This window comes from Bubalus bubalis, chromosome 8 (assembly GCF_019923935.1).
Source record: "Bubalus bubalis isolate 160015118507 breed Murrah chromosome 8, NDDB_SH_1, whole genome shotgun sequence".
NCBI lineage: Eukaryota > Metazoa > Chordata > Mammalia > Artiodactyla > Bovidae > Bubalus > Bubalus bubalis.
The window spans coordinates 97,078,025-97,098,563 of record NC_059164.1 but is presented as its reverse complement, the minus strand read 5'-3'; the positions used below and the strand labels follow the sequence as shown (position 1 = coordinate 97,098,563).

The 20,539-nt window shown below is 38.1% G+C and overlaps 1 protein-coding gene across 8 annotated transcripts in view; it reads right to left on the bottom strand.

The window, feature by feature from the left end:
- EXOC4 (exocyst complex component 4) overlaps positions 1–20,539 on the bottom strand; it is a 791,044-nt gene that overhangs the window by 132,377 nt on the left and 638,128 nt on the right. For all 8 annotated transcript variants that reach the window (XM_025292062.3, XM_044947183.2, XM_044947184.2 and 5 more), the window contains one exon: positions 15,729–15,884. In XM_025292062.3, the coding sequence (XP_025147847.3) occupies positions 15,729–15,884 (156 nt within the window). The remainder of the gene's footprint in view (positions 1–15,728; positions 15,885–20,539) is intronic.

Genomic DNA, 20,539 nt, shown 5'->3' with positions numbered 1-20,539 from the left:
GATTCTTATGAGATATGACAATGACATTCCCATCTATCACTCCTGCTTTTTACAACTGCTCAGTCTTCAACACTTTCAAAACCTGTCTAATTTGTCTGTGTCAAAAATAATGCAGGTGGTAACCATTCTGAAGAGTTCTTTACTCAGGTCTTCAAAAACTGCCTTTCTAAAATGATCCTGGCTAAGCCCTCAAAAATAGGAAGGCATAAAGCAGCTTAGTTATCGATTATAGTATTTTTTTCTTCCTAGAGACTGCTAAAACTCATCACTAAGTCTGTCCTTCAATGGCTTTCATCAGAGATGATCATGTGAGTAGCTATTTTTCATATTTAATAAGTAATTGCTCCTCTTCAGAAAAGTGTCTCCTCTTTCAGTAATCACAGTCAAGGATTTGTCATTTGCTTTCTTTGTTTACTCTCTGTCCATGATTTAGAAACTTGCAATACTCTTGATACACTTGCCAAATAAATATATATGTTTGTGTGTGTGTGTGTGTACACACATACAAATACAAATTTTTTTGGTTACAGGGAAATTGGCGTTTCTGGGTTGCTTACTCAAAGATGTCAGCCAAAGAAATTAATCATGACTATTATTAAGGTGTGTTGAGGGGGTGACCACCAGTTGATTCCCTTGTGCTTTTAAATCACCTTGTTCACTGGGACAAACATAAAACACTAGACTCAAGGAATCATGGTGCTTTAACACCGAGAAGGATCTTGGAAAATAGTCTAAACCAGAAGTCATAATCCTGGCTAGACATTAAAAACTTAACTAGGGAAGCTTAAACAAAATATCTGATGCCAAATTTGACTTGTAGAAATTTTTATTTAATTGGTCACAGGTGGGGCTTGGTCATGGGCATTTTTTTTTTTTTTTTGATAAATTTTTTTTAAAACTCAGCATTCAAAAAACAAAGATCATGGCATCCAGTCCCATCACTTCCTAGCAAATAGATGGAAAAACAATGGAAACAGTGACAGACTTTATTTTCTAGGGCTCTAAAATCACTGTGGATGGTGACTGTAGCCATGAAATTAAAAGATGCTGAAAGAGTAACTACGACAGAGCTAGACAGCATATTTAAAAGCAGAGACATCCCTTTGCTGACAAAGGTCCATCTAGTCAAAGTTATGGTTTTTCTAGTAGTCATGTATGGATGTGAGAGCTGGACAATAAAGAAGACTGAGTGCCAAAGAATTGATGCCTTTGAACTGTGGTGTTGGAGAAGACTTGAGAGTCCCTTGGACTGCAAGGAGATCAAACCAGTTAATCCTAAAGGAAATAAGTCCTGAATATTCATTGGTAGGACTGATGCTGAAGCTGAAGCTCCAATACTTCGGCCACCTGATGCATTGGAAAAGATCCTGATGCTGGGAAAAATTTAGGGCAGGAGGAAAAGGGGATGACACAGGATGAGATGGTTGGATGGTATCACTGACTTAATGGACATGAATTTGAGGCAACTCCAGGAGATTTTGAAGGGCAGGGAAGCCTGGCATGCTGCAGTCCATGGGGTCACAAAGAGTCAGACACAAGTGAACAACTGAACAACTGAAATAGAACTCACATACCACAAAATTTACTCACAGTATACAATTAGAACATTTTTATCTCCTCCAAAAAAGAAATCAGACTTCTCATTTATTTCCAACCCCAGCCCAAGGTCACTACTCATCTACTTTCCGCCTTTATAGATCTCCCTATTCTGGACATTCACGTATAATTCCTATTCATATAAATGGAATCATACAATATATCATCTTTTGTGACTGGCTTCTTTTATTTAACATGGTTTCAAGGTTCATCCACATTGAAGCATGCATACTATTTCTTTTATTACCAAAAAGTATTGCATTGGGTATGTTCCATTTTATCTGTTCGTCACTTGATGGATATTTGGATTATTTCCATTATTTGGCTATTATGAATAATATTGCTCTAAACATTCACATCTAAATGGATGTATGTTTTCATTTCTCTTGGGTGTATACACTAGGAATGGAATTGCTAGCTCATACACTAACTCTAACCTTTTGAGAATATGCCAGACTATTTTCCAAAATTTTATATTCTCACCAATAGTATATAATGGTTCCAATTTTTCACATCCTTGCCAATACTTGTGATTACCAATCTTTATAGTATCGTTATCTTAGTGGACATGAAGCAGTATCTTTTGGTTTCGATTTGCATTTCCTTGATGGCTAATAATACTGAGCATCTTTTCATATGCTTATTGATCATTTGTGTTATCTCCTTTAGAGAAGTGGCAATTCTGACCCTTAGATTATTTTTTAATTGGGTTATTTATTTATTATCAAGCCATGCCTTCTTTATCAGATATTTACTAGGAGTCTACTATTACTCAGGCTCCATCCTAGTTCCTGTGGTGGGTTCAAAGTCTCCTAGAATCACTTCACAGTTCCCTAATATGCCATGACCCAGAGTTTGAAAAATGCTGTGTTAAAATCTGGCTCTGTGAATGTGTTCCTTGACTGTGTCCCCTGAAGATGGCAAACTTCTATGAATCACTTTACAGAGAAACTGAGGCCCATGGCAGGAGATGTGCTCACTGCACAGCTGCAGCCATGATGGAAGCAGAGCTGGGTTTTGTTCTTTTTCACTACTCAGGGCCACAAGCCATGCTGCCTCTCACAAGTTTCAGTCACTCTAACATTTCTCTTTGCCCAGGGATTCACCAAGAGACACAAAAATTGCCTCTTATCATGGAATTGAACTTTCTTGAAGACTCAACTCTCATGCTAAAGTATGTGTGCACATACATGTGCGCATACACACACACACAACCAGAACATAGGTTCAAGAATCAAAGGTGGTTGTTTATACAAGGGCTTAATTTCCAAAATACACAAATATCTCACACAATTCAATAACAAAAAAGTTTTTTAAATGGGCAGAAGACCTAAATAGACATTTCTCCAAAAAAGATATACAGATGGCCAACAAGCACATTAAAAGATGCTTAACATCTCTAAGCATTCAGTTCAGTTCAGTCGCTCAGTTGTGTCTGACTCTTTGCAACCCCATGAACCACAGCACACCAGGCCTCCCTGTCTGTCACCAACTCCTGGAGTCCACCCAAACCCATGTCCATTAAGTCGGTGATGCCATCCAACTATCTTATCCTCTGTTGCTCCCTTCTCCTCTGGCCCTCAATCCTTCCCAGCATCAGGGTCTTTTCAAATGAGTCAGCTCTTTGCATCAGGTGGCCAAAGTATTGGAGTTTCAGCTTCAACATCAGTCCTTCCAATGAACACCCAGGACTGATCTCCTTTATGATGGACTGGTTGGATCTCCTTGCAGTCCAAGGGACTCTCAAGAGTCTTCTCCAACACCACAGTTCAAAAGCATCAATTCTTCAGTGCTCAGCTTTCTTTATAGTACAACTCTCACATCCATACATGACCACTGGAAAAACCATAGCCTTGACTGGATGGACCTTTGTTAGCAAAGTAATGTCTCTGCTTTTGAATATGCTGTCTAGGTTGGTCATAACTTTCCTTCAAAGAAGTAAGCATCTTTTAATTTCATGGCTGCAATCACCATCTGCAGTGATTTTGGAGCCCAGAAAAATAAAGTCAGCCACTGTTTCCCCATCTATTTGCCATGAAGTGATGGCATTAGAAAAATACAAATCAAAACTCCAACGAGGTATCACCTCACACATGTCAAAATGACCTGAAGCATAAAAAGTTTACAAATAATAAGTGCTGGAGAGGGTGTGGAGAAATGGAAGCCCTCCTGTACTGCTGGTAGGAATGTAAATTGGTAAAACCACTATAGAAAGCAGTATGGAGATTCCTTCCAAAATTAAAAATAGACCCAGAATATTTTAAAAATTGAAAATATGACCCAGATATTCTACACCTGGGCATATATCCAGACAAAACTCTTAATTTGAAAAAATACATGCACCCCAGTGCTCATTGCAGCACTATCTGCAATAGCCAAGACATGGAAGCTACCTAACAACGATTGAATAAAGAAGACGTGGTGTATATATACAATGGAATACTACTCATCCATAAGAAAGAATAAACGATGCCATTTGCAGCAATCTGGATGGACCTAGAGTTTACCATATTAAGTTAAGTCATAAAGAGAAAGACAAATACCATGTGATAATATCACTTATATGTGGACTCTAAAGCATGACACAATGGTATATGAAACAAGACTTACAGAGAAGAGAACCATGACGGCTGAGTGGAAGAGGGTGTTGGAGGAAGGATGGGTTGGGAGTTTGGCATTAGCAGACTCAAACTATTATACACAGAATGGATAAGCCACAAGGATCTAATGTATAGCATGGGGAGCTATATATTCAGTTCAATATCCTGTGATAAACCATAATGGAAAAGAATATGAGAAAGAATGTATATATAGCTGAATCACTTTGCTGTACAGCATAAATTGACACAACATTGCCAATCAACTAAACTTCAATAAAATCATATTTTTTAAAAGTTGGCATCTATAGATGAGGGATGGAGTGAGGGAACCTGGCTAAAGACATATGGAGAATTAGGGGCAGGGTAGGACAGGAAGTCAGGGCTCAGTCTCAGGCTTTTCTCCACATTCTGTACCCCTGTTTTTGGTTCCAAGTAGATGAGGAAACTGATATATCAGTGTGTGAAGTCAGTGAAAATTTCCATGAAAACTGATATTAGGTAACAACAAGAAAAGAATGAATTGTGAAGTAGTGCATTATTTTCAAGCTGGCACCGCTCTGAGTTTTGATATAGACTCAACTTGGAATAAAGTTGCATGGGAAATGCTCTGTTAGCTTGGAACATGAATGCATCTTTCTTTAGCCAAGCCACTCAATAAGCCTGGTTACTAAGTTTTCTTTGCAGGATGTTGTCAAGCAACATGGGAGATACACAGTAAGGTATCAGTTGTTTTTTTTTTTTCCTGTAGGTGCTGTGATTTCCAGAGGTGTGTGGTATTTCCAACCAGGATCCACTGTAAGTTATGCATTCCTGTCAACAACAACAGATGTCCATAGAACATCTCTTGGAAAATAATATTTTTAGAAGAATATATATATGCATGTACAACTGAATCACTTTGCTCTACAACAGGAATCAACATTGTACCTCATACTTCAATAAAAATAAAGAAAAAAGAACATTTCTTAAGCTTCAAAATAGATGATCAATACATAAGATTAAAATAACCAATAATTACTTATTGTTAATTGAAAATATACCCTGGTTTTTCAACTACCAAGAATGATGACAGATTTAAAAGTAAAAATTTTTATACCATTGAACTTCCTCATCAACTATTTCAAGCTTATTGATGATTCTGGTTATTCCTCAAATTTCCATACAGTTTCCTTTGGAAAAAAAATTTACATCTGTTCAGAGCAGAGACATTAAACAGTTGATTTCAAGCAATGGCAATGATTGGAGAACTAAGCAACTAAGTATCATGTTTTTGAAGGTAGCTCTCTGGGGAAGGGATTAGGGAACTGCTGGGGGATTTGGAGGAAGACAGAGACAGGGGAACCTCAAAGTCAAAGTAAACTACTACAGAGAAGAGTAAAGCTTTGCATAAAATTAGCAGAAAAATATAGACAGATTAAGTTTTTTTGTTTTTTTTTTTTTTCAGGGATAAAGAGAGGTTAGAATGACTGTATTTGTGGAGAACCGGTGAACTGGCAGTGAATAATAACAGGGTTTGAGGATGTGTGGAAAAAAAATTTTAAACCAATAAAAATTTAAAAGCTTAGTACTTATTGCTCATGGTTAAATAGCCAATAACGATGAACAGTGATCCCCTGTTCCACCCCTTCTCACCTTGGACTTTTGTCCCAGAAAGAAGCACCTACAGCTTAAAAAAAAAAAAAAAAATTCTGTTTCTAATTCTTTCAATGTTACATCCATCTTTTTATATAATCTGTGAAAACCACTACTCACTGATATATACATTTTATGAATGTATGAGGTGAGGACATGATTGGTAAGGAATTATCTTATTTATGTCCCTCTGGCAACTCCCTGATTATACCAATTTCCCTTTCAGAGTGCAGTTATGTTATTATTTTTAGTTTTTCTATTGGTCTCTTTTACAATATATTTATATATTATCTTTGCCTCTAGCAGCTGTACTCACCATGCTCTAAGTTCTTATTTAAGTCCCCCATGGACTGTGAGCTCCTAATCTAGGAGGGATGCAGGGTGGGATGAAGAAAGGGAGAGGGTTACGGGGGCAGAGATGCTGGAGGAGTTCATACCTGAGCTGTATCTTGAGAGCTGAATGGGACAGGCACAGGAAGCAGGGGTGGAATGAGCAGGAAGAGGAATGGACATGGGCAAAGACATAGAGGGAGGAAAGAGCATGGTAGACTGGGAACCTGAAAAGGTTCAGTAAGACAGGGGTGAGAAGGCCAAGAGTCCTTCATCATCTGGCAGGGAATTAAGCCTGCAGCAGGGAGTCCTGGAGAGAGAACAGCAAGTGACGGCTATGGACGATCTCATTCATGTTTGCCCCTGTGGTAGGAACACCTCTTCCTGCTCCTACCCCAGAGAGATAACAGGCATCCTGCCCACCAACACAGTGTCACAGAACATCCTTCTCAGCCTCACTTTCTGAAGGGCTGGGTAAGACTAAATTGGAAGGATTAACTTTTAAATTTTATTAAGACTCCAGATGAGAGAAAGAGGGATGGCATTAAATGTGTATATACGTTAAAAAAAAAAAAAAAAAAAGTTAAATAATTCCATGATCTAAAATGAAACAAAAAATAAAATGCAGAAATACTGTATTTTGACTTTTTAATGGTACTAATAGATAATCATAATCCTCGAATAACTGTCTCAATAGACTAGCATTTATGCACTGCATAGAGGAGATTCACATTTTTTTTCATTTACTGCCAATCTTATGCTAACAAGAGTCATATCATTTTGATATAATAACAAAGTGCCTAATTCAATCATCTTGAACATTAATTGATATGTTTGTAGCTAAGCCTCCAGTTAATTACCTTTTTTGTTTAATTTTGAAATTTAAGTCTGCTTCTCATCCGGTCTTGTCTGTCTGTGTCCTACATACATCTATGACCTTCATCTTGTATTATGGAGAAAAAAAAAAATCCTTGCAAAGCACTTTCTACTCCTGTACTTATTTAACATATTCATATTTTCTGATTCATCTTTCCTTTTATAATTATATTTTTAAAGTCATATTAAGTCTTCAGAGATAGTAGAATAAATGTCTCTCTTCTAATGAACATTTTGTTAGAGTTAACTAAAGTCTTTCCCCCCCCCGCATCAGATCTTTAAATTTATATAAAGATTCTTCAACAGCTATAGTTATCAAGAACCTTTTAAGTCATTGCTTATATTATTTTGAGAACCTTGACATTTCCAAGTGGAATTTTTCTGAAACTTGTGTTCTACTTTATTAATACTGATACTTGCTTACATCTAAACACATTCCTAGGCCTACAAGATTTCTACTTCTATTAATTGTTAAATCTCAGCAGGATGAAGAAAGTAAAGAGGTGTGAAGACCAAGACAAATCCCAAATAAAACAAAAATGATTAATTAATGGCAGTGCTGAGGACTAGAACTCAGACCTGTGAGCTTCCAAAAGGAATAAGCTTTTGGGAGGCCACTGAAAGCATTTTCTTGCAATTAAGGCGACTGGCTCACCATTCTTCACATTTTATTTTATTTTTTCATTTGAAGAGTGAATGAAGGCTTCCCCGGTGGCTGAGTGGTGAAGAATCCACCTGCCAATACAGGAGACACAGGTTCAATCCCTGGTCCAGGGAGATCCCACATGCCTTGGAGCAAATAAGCCTGTGTATCATAACTTTTGGGCCTGCTCTCTGGAGTCTGGGAGCCACAACTAATGAAGCCCATGTTATAATTACTGAAGCCCGCGTGCCCTAGCAGAGAAGGCAATGGCACCCTACTCCAGTACTCTTGCCTGGAAAATCCCATGGACGGAGGAGCCTGGTAGGCTGCAGTCCATGGGGTCACTCAAAGTCAGACAGGACTCAGCGACTTCACTTTCACTTTTCACCTTCATGCATTGGGGAAGGAAATGGCAACCCACTCCACTGTTCTTGCTTGGAGAATCCCAGGGACGGCGGAGCCTGGTGGGTTGCCATCTATGGGGTCACACATGACTGAAGCGACTTAGCAGCAGCAGCAGCAGCATGAAGTACTAGCAGGGTCCATGGAAAGTAAAAGTAGAAACCTGTTTTCTGCTTTTATTCTGATTTTTTCATTAAGCATCTAATATAGAACTCATGCCAAATAAAATCTTAGGAATTGTCTTGCTCTTTGGAAAGAATATTTGGAACCAAAATTGCTGTTCTTTAAGCACTGAGTTCATACAGCTCATAAAATAACAAAAATCAGTCTTAATAAACATATCACTCATTTGATTCTCCAGATGAAATAGCTATCTTCTAAATAAAAATAACTAAAAATCTCCTTTCATTTTTTCTTCCTTGTTCAGGAATGTGTTCTGTATCACACATTACCTGAAACCAACATAATTTGCTTTATATCTTTTTAATATTGTCATCCCCTTTGTATCCTTCTTTTTTCCAACAATGATTGCTTTTCTTTTTTCTGTTCTTTGATTAGGCAAACATATAATTCAAAGGGAAGTAAGACAATCAGTTTTAGAGCATGTACATCCTGGTATCATTATCCTGTCTTTCCTTCAAACAGTTGGATATTCTGTTAACAACCTGTTACTGAAAGGGAAAAAATGGGCAAAAATATAATACATGAAATACAATTAATTCTAATAATAATGAAGGGTAAAAGTATCTGTATGATAAATTTCTGCAACAAAGTGTGTGTGCTAGTCACTCAGTTGTGTCCAACTCTTTGCGACCTCATGAATTATAGCCCACCAGGCTCCTCTGTACATGGAATTCTCTAGGGAAGAATACTGGAGTGGGTTGCCTTTCCCTGCTCCAGATGATCTCCCGACCCAGGGACCGAACCCAGGTCTCCTGCATTATAAGCAGATCCTTTACCATCTGAGCCACCAGGGAAACCCATTAGCAAATAACTACTAAAATATCAGTCAAGATTATGATGGTCAATGCAAATGAAGGCATAACTCAAATGTCCAAAAGTAAAATTCTTGGCCAATTTAAGTCTGGATGATCACTGTGTGCTAGCTCTGGGAACCAGACTACCTGGGCTCGAATTCTAGCTCTGTCAACTTAGTGGCTCTGCAAATTCGGGGGCAGTTATTATTTAAGTTCTCTGCACCTCAGTTTCCTTATCTGTTGAATGAGAGTAACAGTGCCTGTAAACACAGTCCCTGGAATTCTCCAGGCCAGAATACTGGAGTGGGTAGCCTTTCCCTTCTCCAGGGGATCTTCCCAATCCAGGGATCGAACCCAGGTCTCCCGAATTGCAGGTGGATTTTTTTACCAACTGAGCCACCAGGGAAGCCCTATTCAGTGCCACTCCCTGTCAACTCTGATTGTTGTAATAGATTAAACAATTTCATAGAAACTTAATGCTTTATCATTCATTTTGCTTCATGCTGGAGTTCCAGAACAATTTGTAGGTTTTATATATTCTTTAACTTTTATCACTTGAATATTCTTTTCCTGGTCAAGTGGAGAAGGGAATGGCAATCCACTTCAGTATTCTTGCCTAGAGAATTCCATGGACAGAGGAGTCTGGTGGGCTACAGTCCATGGGGTCATAAAGAGTCTGACACGACTGAGTGACTAACACTTTCCTGGTCAAGATAGATGTCAATTACATCCTTCCACTTCAGGATTTTCAAACCTGGCTGTAGAGTAATGATTCTTATTCTTTGAAATTATGGGGCCCTGAGTGAAATGGGTGTAACAGATTATGGGGGACAGGCTCTAATACATAGGGCCTCCCCACCCCTTTACTTCTTCCAACACCTCATCTCTTCTGTTAATTACATCTCCAGAAAGCAGGGCTGCTTTTATCAGTGGCTATCCACTGATATCAAAAGGATAACTATATACATATATAAGACAGGTACAAAGACAATGGGCTAGAAAGCCTGCTTTCAGCTACTTTGGGAACAAAAGGATATTTGCTATATTTCGTTTTTCTATTAAGGCCCTGGCCTGACCTATTTTTCCCCCTTTATTCAAAGTTAAGCCAGGAAATAATACATTTTATTTTTTTTAGTTAAAAAATGAGAATAGAAAAGGGCCTCATTTAGTAATGAAGGGAACATAACCTTTATTCAATTCAAAGGGCACTGGAGTCTATATTCATCCAGGTGCCAAATAGCCCTCTAAGCTTTAAAAACTAATTACAGGAGGAGAGTGTGATTTTTCAGTCTTTTTGGCTCATGCCACGCTCCTGTGGTACTCTAACGTGCTAAATCAAGGCTCTGTCAACTCTGCCACATTGGAATATCAATGAAGAATGTCCCCTCCACTTACCTTTGGCTTCAGTATAGAGAATGTGATAGATTAAGAGAAAAGAATCAATCACATATAAAGCAAAATAGACATAAAAAATTATTTTTCTTCTGTTAAAGCAAACAGACTGTGTTTTCAACCCATGTCTATTTGCATGCAAAAACATGAACAAATATCTAAGGCACCTTGTTCAGCAAAATAAACCAGATAATATGGAAAAATTTATATAAAATTCAAGTACAGGCAAAACTAAACAACGGTGATGAAAGTCAGAAGAGTGGTTACCTTGAGGTAACCTTCTGGGTACAAGAAAAGTTCTGTATTTTGATCTGGGAGGTGGTTACAGGAGTAAAATAACATGTAACATTTCACTGAGTTATACACCCAAGATTAACATCTTACTTCATGGGTGTAATAATTCACCAAAAAATTTAAAAATATGTATAATTTGTTTTGCCTTCAAATTTAAGATGGAATGTAACAATTCAAATCACACACAGAAAAGAACAAAGCCAAGAACTAAATTCTAGCTCTTTTAAATCAGACATATGAGGTGGTATAGGGAGGCTCATCTCTTGATTAGCATTCTCTCTTTCTAACTAGGGCTAGAAGGCCTCCCCTTTAAGCTTTTGAAGACAACTCATAAAACTGATTGAGGGGGAAGGAGGCTTCAGAGGGAGGTGATATGTGTATACATACAGCTGATTCACTTTGTTGTACAGCAGAAATAAATGTGACATTGTAAAGCAATTATAATCCAATAAAAAAAGTTGATTGAGAGGGCAAGCTCTTACCACCACTTTGGGAGACTATCTGGCAGTGTGCACTACAATTGAACACATGCATATGCTATGACCAGCAACTTGAATCCTACAATATAAGCAATAAAAAAACATACATACATATAGTTACCAAGAGAGAGTAGAATATACAAAGAAGCACTATTTATAACAGTTTCAAATTAGAAACTACCCAGGTGTACCTAACAGGAGTAAAATAAATGAGTGCATATATACACACATACACATTCAAATAATACAATATTAAAAAATACTTGTGGTGTGTTCACATTCATTGTGTATTCACATTCAAGTCATGTCTGACTCTTTGCAACCTCATAGGCTGTACAGGATGAAATACGATATACGATCTATACACAAGAATACGGATGAATCTTGTCAACATAATGTGGAACAAATGGAGCCAGTTATAAAATATATAGCTGCATTATTCCATTAAAAAAAACAAACAAACCCAAAACAGATTAAACTAGTCTTGGTACTTAAAAGGTAAGTTGCAGGTAACTTTTAAAGAGGTGACCAGTGACCAGGAGGAACTGTAAGGCTCACTATCGTTTTGTTCTGTTTCTTGGTATTATTCTGTTTCTTGATCTGGATACTGCTTACACAATGAAAAGTATGAAAATTTGCCAAACTGTGCCTTTGACGTGTGCACATGCAAACTAAAGGCAATATAAGCAGAGAGATGGAAACTCTAAGAAAGAATCATAAGATAGAAATCAAACACGCCATAACAGAAATGAAGAATGCTTCTAATGGTCTTATTTAATGGACTGGACATAACCAAGCAAACAATCAATGAGCTTTAAGAAATGTCAATAAAAATTTCCAAAAGCCAAATCCAAAGACAAAGAATGAAAAGACAGAACAGAATATCCAAGAACAGAGGAACAATTTAAAAAGGTGTAATGTATGTTTGGGCATACTAGAAGGAGAAGAAAGAGAGAAAAAAAAAAATTAAACGATAATGACTGAGAATTTCCCCAAACCAATGACACCCATTGAATCACCATGATCCATGAAGCTCAGAGATCACCACCATGAAAAACACACACACATACAAAATTTGAATAGTGCAAAATCAAAAACAAAGAAAGGAACTTTGCAAGAAGCCAGAGGAAAAAATTACCTTACACACAGAAAAACAAGGATAAAAACCACATTGGGCTTTTCTTCAAAAACCATAAAGCAAGAATAGTGAAGTGAAATACTTAAAAGTGCTAGAAGAATTATCAACCTAGAAATTTGAACCCTGTGAAATTATTCTTCAAAAGTGAGGGGAAAATAAACACTTTTTCCAACAAAAATTGAAGGAATTTGTCTTCAATAGACCTGCCTTATAAGAAATGCTAAAAGAAGTTCTTTAGGAAGAAAGAAAATATAGGTTAGAAACTTGGACCTATATTTAAAAAGGAAGAGAATTAAAGAAGGAATAATTGAAGGTAAATAAAATCTTTTATTTCTCTTATTCTTAATTGATCTACAGGTAACAGTTTGTTCAAAATAATAATAGCAACATTATATACAGTGATTATAGTTTATGGATAAATGGAATAAATGGCAGAAATGTTACAAGGGATGGGAGGAAAGAATTAGGACTACTCTGTTATAACGTACTTTTGTTAGTCCCAAATGTATGTTGCAAACTCTAGTGGAACCTCTAAAAAAGCAAAAAATAAATAAAACAAATATATACCCTAAGATGATACAGTAGAATTACACAAAAACACTCAAAATCAGACAGCAGAAAAGCACAGTCCATTTTTAAAAAACCATTAAGTTTGATTTTGTTAAAATTAAAAATTTCTGTTCTATGAAAGGCTCTGTGAAGAGAATGAAAAGACAAGGCATAGACTGAAAGTTTTTGTAAACACCTGTCAACTAAATAAGTGCCATCCAAAATAGCTCAACAGTAAGAAAATACATAACCTAATTTAAAAATGGGAAAACATCTGAACAGATACCTTACTGTATGTATATATATATATGTGTGTATATATATATACACACACACACGTATATATATATACATATATATATGTGTGTACACACACACACACACACACACACACATATATATATATATATATATATATATATATAGGCTACCCTGGTGGTTCAGTGGTAAAAAATCTGACTGCAATGCAGGAGACTTGGGTTCGATCCCTCGGTTGGGAAGATCCTCTGGAGGACGGCATGGCAACCCACTCCAGTATTCCTGCCTGGAGAATCCCAAGGACAGAGGAGCATGGTGGGCTACATAGTCCATAGGGTCACACAGAGTCGGACATGACTGAAGTGACTAAGCAGCAGTCACTGCTTTAATAAATGCTTATTTAAAAAATAAAAAATGAGATGATGCTAAACATCATATGTCATCAGGGAAATACAAATGAAAACAATGAGATCACCAGACACTGATAAGAATGTACCGAATCTGAAACACTGACACCACCATATGCTGGAGAAGATATGGAGCAGTGGGAACCCCCACTCCCTGTTGGTGGGAATGCAGAATGGGACTGCCACTTTGGAACAGTTTTGCAATTTCTTACAAAACTAAACACACTCTTGTCATACAATCTAACAGCCACATTCTTGGGTATTTACCCAGATAAGCTGAAAACTTACATCCACAAAGAAACCTGCACATGAAGGTTTATAGCGGCTTTATGGATAACTGCCAAAACTTGGAAGCAACCAAGAAACCTAACAGTAGGTGAACAGATAAACAAATTCTGGTATGTCCATACAATGAAATGTTATTCAGACATCTACAAAAAAAAAAGCTATCAAGCCACAAAATGATAGAGAACAGAAGCGAATATGAAAAGGCTACGTACTGTATGATTCCAACTATATGACATTCTGGAAAAGGCAAAACTACAGAGATTGAAAAGAAAACAGGAGTTGCCAGGGGTTGGAGGAGAGAAGGGCTGGATGAACAGGAGGAGCATAGAGGATTTTTAGGGCAGAGAAACGATTATTCTTAGTGATACTGAAATGGTTACATTTGCTTTAACCAGTGAATGGATACAATCACTAGACATTTCTCAACTTTTAAAATGTACAAGACAAAGAGTGAACCCCACTGTGAACTACAGACTTCAGTTGATAATAATGTTGGTATCAGCTTACCAGTTTTAACAAACATACCTCAATGCTGCAAGGTATTAAAAGTAGAGGAAAGTGGGGTAAGAGTGGGTGAGGGGTCACATGGGAACTATGCATCTTCCACTCAATATTTTTAACAAACCTAAAACTGCTCCCTTATACAAATAAAAATCTATTAATTAAAAAAATACATATATATTCATATATATGTGTATTTTCTTATATCATATATATGTTTTCTTATACCAACATAACTAGCTGACAAGTTTTTCTGAGATAATGTGAAATATAAGGAAGAAAACATAAATTGTTGTTGTTCAGTCGCTAGGTTGTGTCCAACTCTTTGCAGCCCCATGAACTGTAGCACACCAGACTTGACTATAAGAACCTTTGTCCGCAAATTGATGACCCTGCTTTTTAATACAGTCTAGCTTTGTTATAGCTATTCTTCCAAAGAGCAAGCATCTTTTAATTTCTTGGCTGCAGTCACCGTGTGCATTGATTTTGGAGCCCCAGAAAATGAAATCTGACACTGTTTCCACATTTTCCCCATCCCTTTGCCATGAAGTGATAGGACTGGATGCCATGATCTTAAGTTTTCTGAATGTTGAGTTTTAAGTCAGCTTTTTCAGTCTCCTCTTTCACCTTCATCAAGAGGCATTATGTTAAATTATGGAAGACCTTTTGAGTCTCATGATTTTGAGAAAGTTTTAAATGGCACTATAGAAATTTTTCATAATAAAATAGTAAAGATATGGCACCACGGTACACAAATACAGTTAACTTCATGAACAGTAAAGGCCTATTTATCTACAGTTGCAGCCCACATTCTGAGAAGGAGACAAGCTCACAGTTCTGTGATGAATTAAAAGTAAAATACTGGTCACTACTTCTTTTATTCTTTTTCTGGTCTTTGCTTCTTTAAAGTGCTTTTACTTTATTTTATTACTATTTATTCATTCACTTGGATAGGCAAAAAGACAATAAGAATAAATTTTATTTTAATGTGACAAAATATTACCTCCACTTCTCCCCTACCTGACCACCAATTTACACAGCTCTAAAATGACAGAGGTGAAAATATTTCACTGTGCCAGGTCAGCCATATGAAATTCAAGAGTGTCAACTGATTAGGCCACATTTTCACTGCTAAAAAAATAAATTGTACAAAGGTAAATATTGCGTGATAAAGTTGAGAGACTTCACTTTTGTCAAAATATGTAGGAAACAATCAGAGATAAAGCACTGTATATGCATAAATGTGGGAAGCACATCTGCATTTCCACAAGGTTCACCTAAGTTCTATGAACTAAAGAGCATGTTAAGAACAACTGCAACATATAACATATCCGTACAAGGGCAAGGACTTTTTAAATGTTTTTACCTTATGAAATCTTCTTCCTCTTCTCTCTTTGACCTCAGCTGTTTGGGTTGAGCCATATTCATCCAGTTTGGTAGAGATTTCAAGAGCCTGCTGATATCATCATCTTTTGCCCAAGATGCGCTGATGACAAGTTTTTCTTCAGACTGGACGATACCCCTGAACACAACCAACAGAAAAGAGACACTTTAGGACACTGCCTGGCTTCATTAGCATTTTCCATCTACCTTTGTTGTTGGAAAAAGACACCATGCTCACCTCTCTTATTAACCTAACCCATTATCCAGCTGGAGGCATGACATCCACGGATAGGTCACCTTTGTGGGAAACATCATTTCTAGATTCCATTCTTAGTTTCTTCATTGTTGAGTAATTGTGAAACTAATAATATTAATTAGTTCCCCTCATCCTAGTTAATCCCTAAGGATAAATAAAAGTGTATGGGAGGTCTTTTGGGGGTGGGGAGTGGGAAGGGATTCTTTCAAGAAAGATGCTGAACAAACAAAAAGTGGGTTAACCACAAAGACAGTGCAATTAAACAACATGAATTATATCTGAAAGGTGATGGAAGTGTTACAAAAGGCTGTTCTCTGACCTCTTGGTTTAAACTACCAGTTAGCTCTACTTGAAGATGTTTTTTGAATCATGGACACCCCTCTATTCAAAGCAAATCCACCATCACAGAGAAACCTTCTGCCCTTGATGTCAGGCAGAAAAAGTCTTTTACTGTTCTCTCTAGTGAGCTCTGACAAGGGACCTGGAGTGACAGGCTTCAAGTCCTTTAATAGGGCCCATGGGTGAGCTATTAACACTGCTCTTACCAAAACATACCTGGAAAGTCATCGTGAACACTCAATTCCAACTTAATTAAAAAGCTTCCCTTTCTGTTCAACATTTCTGTCACTGTAACTAATTTCAATGGTCTAAAAATCCTCCTCAGCAATTCTAGGTGACAGAATGGCATATATTTATGAAAAGGCTGCTAATTAGCTGGCGAGCCCTCTGAAGCTAAGAAGTTCTCTCCTCCATCACAGGCAGGAATTTATGTTGGTATAATGGTTCTACTGAAGAACATGATGTCCTTCTAAATAATACAATACATACACAGTGTATACGCTTGGATGTATGAGAAAACCTCCTTTACCCAACAGACAATGTATGTAGACGGAAGTTGCTGACACCTAAAAACCTTGACTCATGACCTAACTTGAGGTAACAAAATTCTATGTTGCAGGGAGCAACACTGCCCTGGTTCTCTGAAAATAAACTAGAATAAATAAGAGAACCGTAGTTGATTTCTAGAATTCTCACTCACCACAAGCAAAAGGTTTCTAACAGTAAGTGTGGTCAGCAATACAAAACTTAGATCACAGAATCTTCTTCCCTGAGACCTCTCAAATTACTCTGACTGGTATCTTTTGTTCATTTTTTTTGTTATTTTCAAGCATCTTCCTGCAATCTACACGGATTGATCCCACAAGATAACTTTACACTTTTATACATGGGGTGCTGTATTCAGTCTTACAGAATACAAATCTATGCTACTGCATGTCAGAAGAATCCTCAACATTCTTTGGCATGCTTTTTATCTGTCTCTGATCAACTTCCTCTCTCCTTCCTTCTATGGCTATCTTTTAAACCTTTGTCTTTTAGCTCCTCATTGTTTGACCCCCACATTCTTCCCATCTGTCAAAAGAAAGGAGGGGACCGAAGTATATACTTTCAAACAGCTCAACTCTTATCCTCCATAGAAATATATTCAAATCTGTTTCATCACCACTTACTGGCAATAATTCCTCTACCTAGGTTTGTGGGGCTCCTTTCTCTGCCCTTCCTTCCAATGACACCCCGCCCTTTCCTGCATATCTGGGATCTCTCTCAATACATTCCTCAATCCCGTGTGTTTTATTTTTTAAATGAATGAATAACTGAATCTCTTTCCTGATGTAGAATTTCTCTCTAATAAAGCTTCTCTCCGTCCACATACACTGTTATCAAATGAACGTGGCCTTCACCCAGTCACTTCATTCTCTCACCTCTCATTCACCTTTTCAATTCCTGAAGTCTCCCTCTGGGATCTACGCTATGGTTTAACCCATCTGTTGCTTCTTGCAACTTTTTCAGTGATTTTTACTTCTAGATTTTCTGTTTAGCTCTTTTACAAATCCACTGGCTTCTTTCCTCTAAAATGTTCCGTACTTGTATTGTGGATTCTATCCTTCCTTTATTTCTCTGAATCATTTTTTAAGCAGAGATCTTAAAGTTCTCATGTGGCTCTGTATTTTCAGGAAGTTCTTTGGGGTTTCTCTGGTGGCTCAGATGGTAAAGAATCTGCCTGCAATGCAGGAGACCTGGGTTTGATCTCTGGGTCAGGAAGATTCTGGAGAAGGAGATGGCAACCTATTCCAGTATTCTTGTCTGGAGAATCCCATGGACAGAGGAGCCTGGCCGGCTACTGTCCATGGGGTTGCAAAGAGTTGGTCATGACCGAGCCACTAACCCTTTCACTCTGGATGTCAAATGTCCTATAAGTTGCATTTTCCTTCTTTTTTCATGAGGGTGGTTTGCTATTCAGGTCTGCAAGTTCTACCTCAGAGGGACTTGACCTTTGCACGAATCCCACATTTTGCCCTGTGCTTTGGAGATGTCACTATTAGATGAGCTGCATTTGCCCCTCCTGGATCCTTTAAGTTTCACTACTTTCAAATAAGTTTTTAAGTTTTTTTTTTCCTTCCTTATTCTGGCTTACAACTTTCTCCCCCTACATGAGTGGTATAAATTGAGGTCCTTACTTGCACACGTCACATGTGTAGGATTCTGATTTCTTTTAGAGGTCACTTTTTCCCTTGGACTGAAAGGAGATCAAACCAATCCATCCTAAGGGAAATCAGTCCTGAATACTCATTGGAAGGACTGATGTTGAAGCTGAAATTCCAATGCTTTGGCCACCTGATGCGAAGAACTGACTCATTTGAAAAGACCCTGATGCTGGGAAAGATTGAAGGTAGGAAGAGAAGGGGACGACAGAGGATGAGATGGTTGGATGGCATCACTGGCTCGATGGACATGAGTCTGAGCAAGCTCCACGAGTTGGTGATGGACAGGGAAGCCTGGCATCCTGCAGTCCATGGGGTCGCAGAGTCAGACACAACTGAGTGACTGAACTGAAATGAACTGAGGGAAGCCTGGCATGCTGCAGTCCAAAGGAGTCGCAGAGTCAGACATGACTGAGAAACTGAACTGAACTTTTCTCCTGGGAGTAGGGTGGCTTATTCCCAAGCACAAAGTTTTCCTAGTCTCATATATGGGTGGAAAGACCCCATGTGTAACTCCTGCACAGATAAACTTCCAGGCCATGTAGGTGTTAATATGCTAGCTCCTATTGGGTCTTCACCTCTGCTATGATCTGAATGTTTGTGCCCCCCTGGAATTCACATGTTGAAATCCTACCACCGCTGCCACAGTATTAGGAGGTAAGGCTTTTAGGAAGTGATTAGGTCATGAGGGTGCAGCCCTCATAAAGGGGATTAGTGGCGTATGAAAGAGATCCCACAGAGTTCCCTAGCCCCTTTCTCCAGGTGGTAATTCAATAAACAGGCTGCAAACCAGAAGAGGGCCTCCCCTGATGCTTCCGGCACTTTGATCTTAAACTACAGCCTCCCAGACTGTGAGAAATACATTTCTGTTGTTTATAAGGCACCCAGTCTGCGGTATTTTATTACAGCAGCCCAAATAGACAAAGACTACCTCTGGATGTGGTCTTCATACATTGGTGGGACTCTCAACTGTAACATTTGCTTGTTGTGATGACTTTTAATTTCTGTTTCATTTGAGGCATGTGGAGAATTCTTTCTTTTGAATTTGGCAACATATTTAAAAATATTTTTAAAGTCATATTTTTATCTTGACTTTCTATGTGTTGGAGTAGGAAAGGGGTTTCCTAAATATACCCACTCCACACTTCTAAATAAAGTAAAAATTCAGTATTAAATCAATTGAAGTCAGGGTTCTAAAACTACTGTTCCCCTGGAACTGTTCTACCAATCCATGGGCATGTTCTACCTTCAGTCCAGTTCAGTTCAGTTCAGTCGCTCAGTTGTGTCTGACTCTTCGCGACCCCATGAATCGCAGCACGCCAGGCCTCCCTGACTATCACCAACTCCTGGAGTTCACTCAAACTCACGTCCATCGAGTCAATGATGCCATCCAGCCATCTCATCCTCTGTTGTCCCCTTCTCCTCCTGCCCCCAATCCTTCCCAGCATCAGAATCTTTTCCAATGAGTCAACTCTTCGCATGAGGTGGCCAAAGTACTGGAGTTTCAGCTTTAGCATCATTCCTTCCAAAGAACACCCAGGACTGATCACTATGATTATTGAGACGCATCTGATACTTTTGACTATTCCTTTTTAAAAATAATACTCCTTTGGTATCCATGTCATTATCCCTCGTAAGTTCATTCTTAGCCAAACCAAGGGCTCTTTTCCTCTGTCCCTACTTTAAGTATTTGATTCCATAGCATTCTGGTTGTGCCATTTGGGCAATCTCATCTTCTTGCCAGACCCAACCCACCAGTATTCCGGGGACTCCCAAATTAATATTTTCAGGGCTGCCCTCTCTTCTAAGTCTCGGATCAGCATATAAAAAGGCTAACTGGAGAACTCTACTTAAAAGTCCTACAAGCAATTTAGATTAAACTGAGTCAAAAGAGCTCATTTATTATCCACCCTTCCCTGTCCCACTGAACATCTAGTATTCCCTAGTTTGATTGACAGACCAACCATACGTCCTGCTATTTGAGTCAGAAACTTGGAG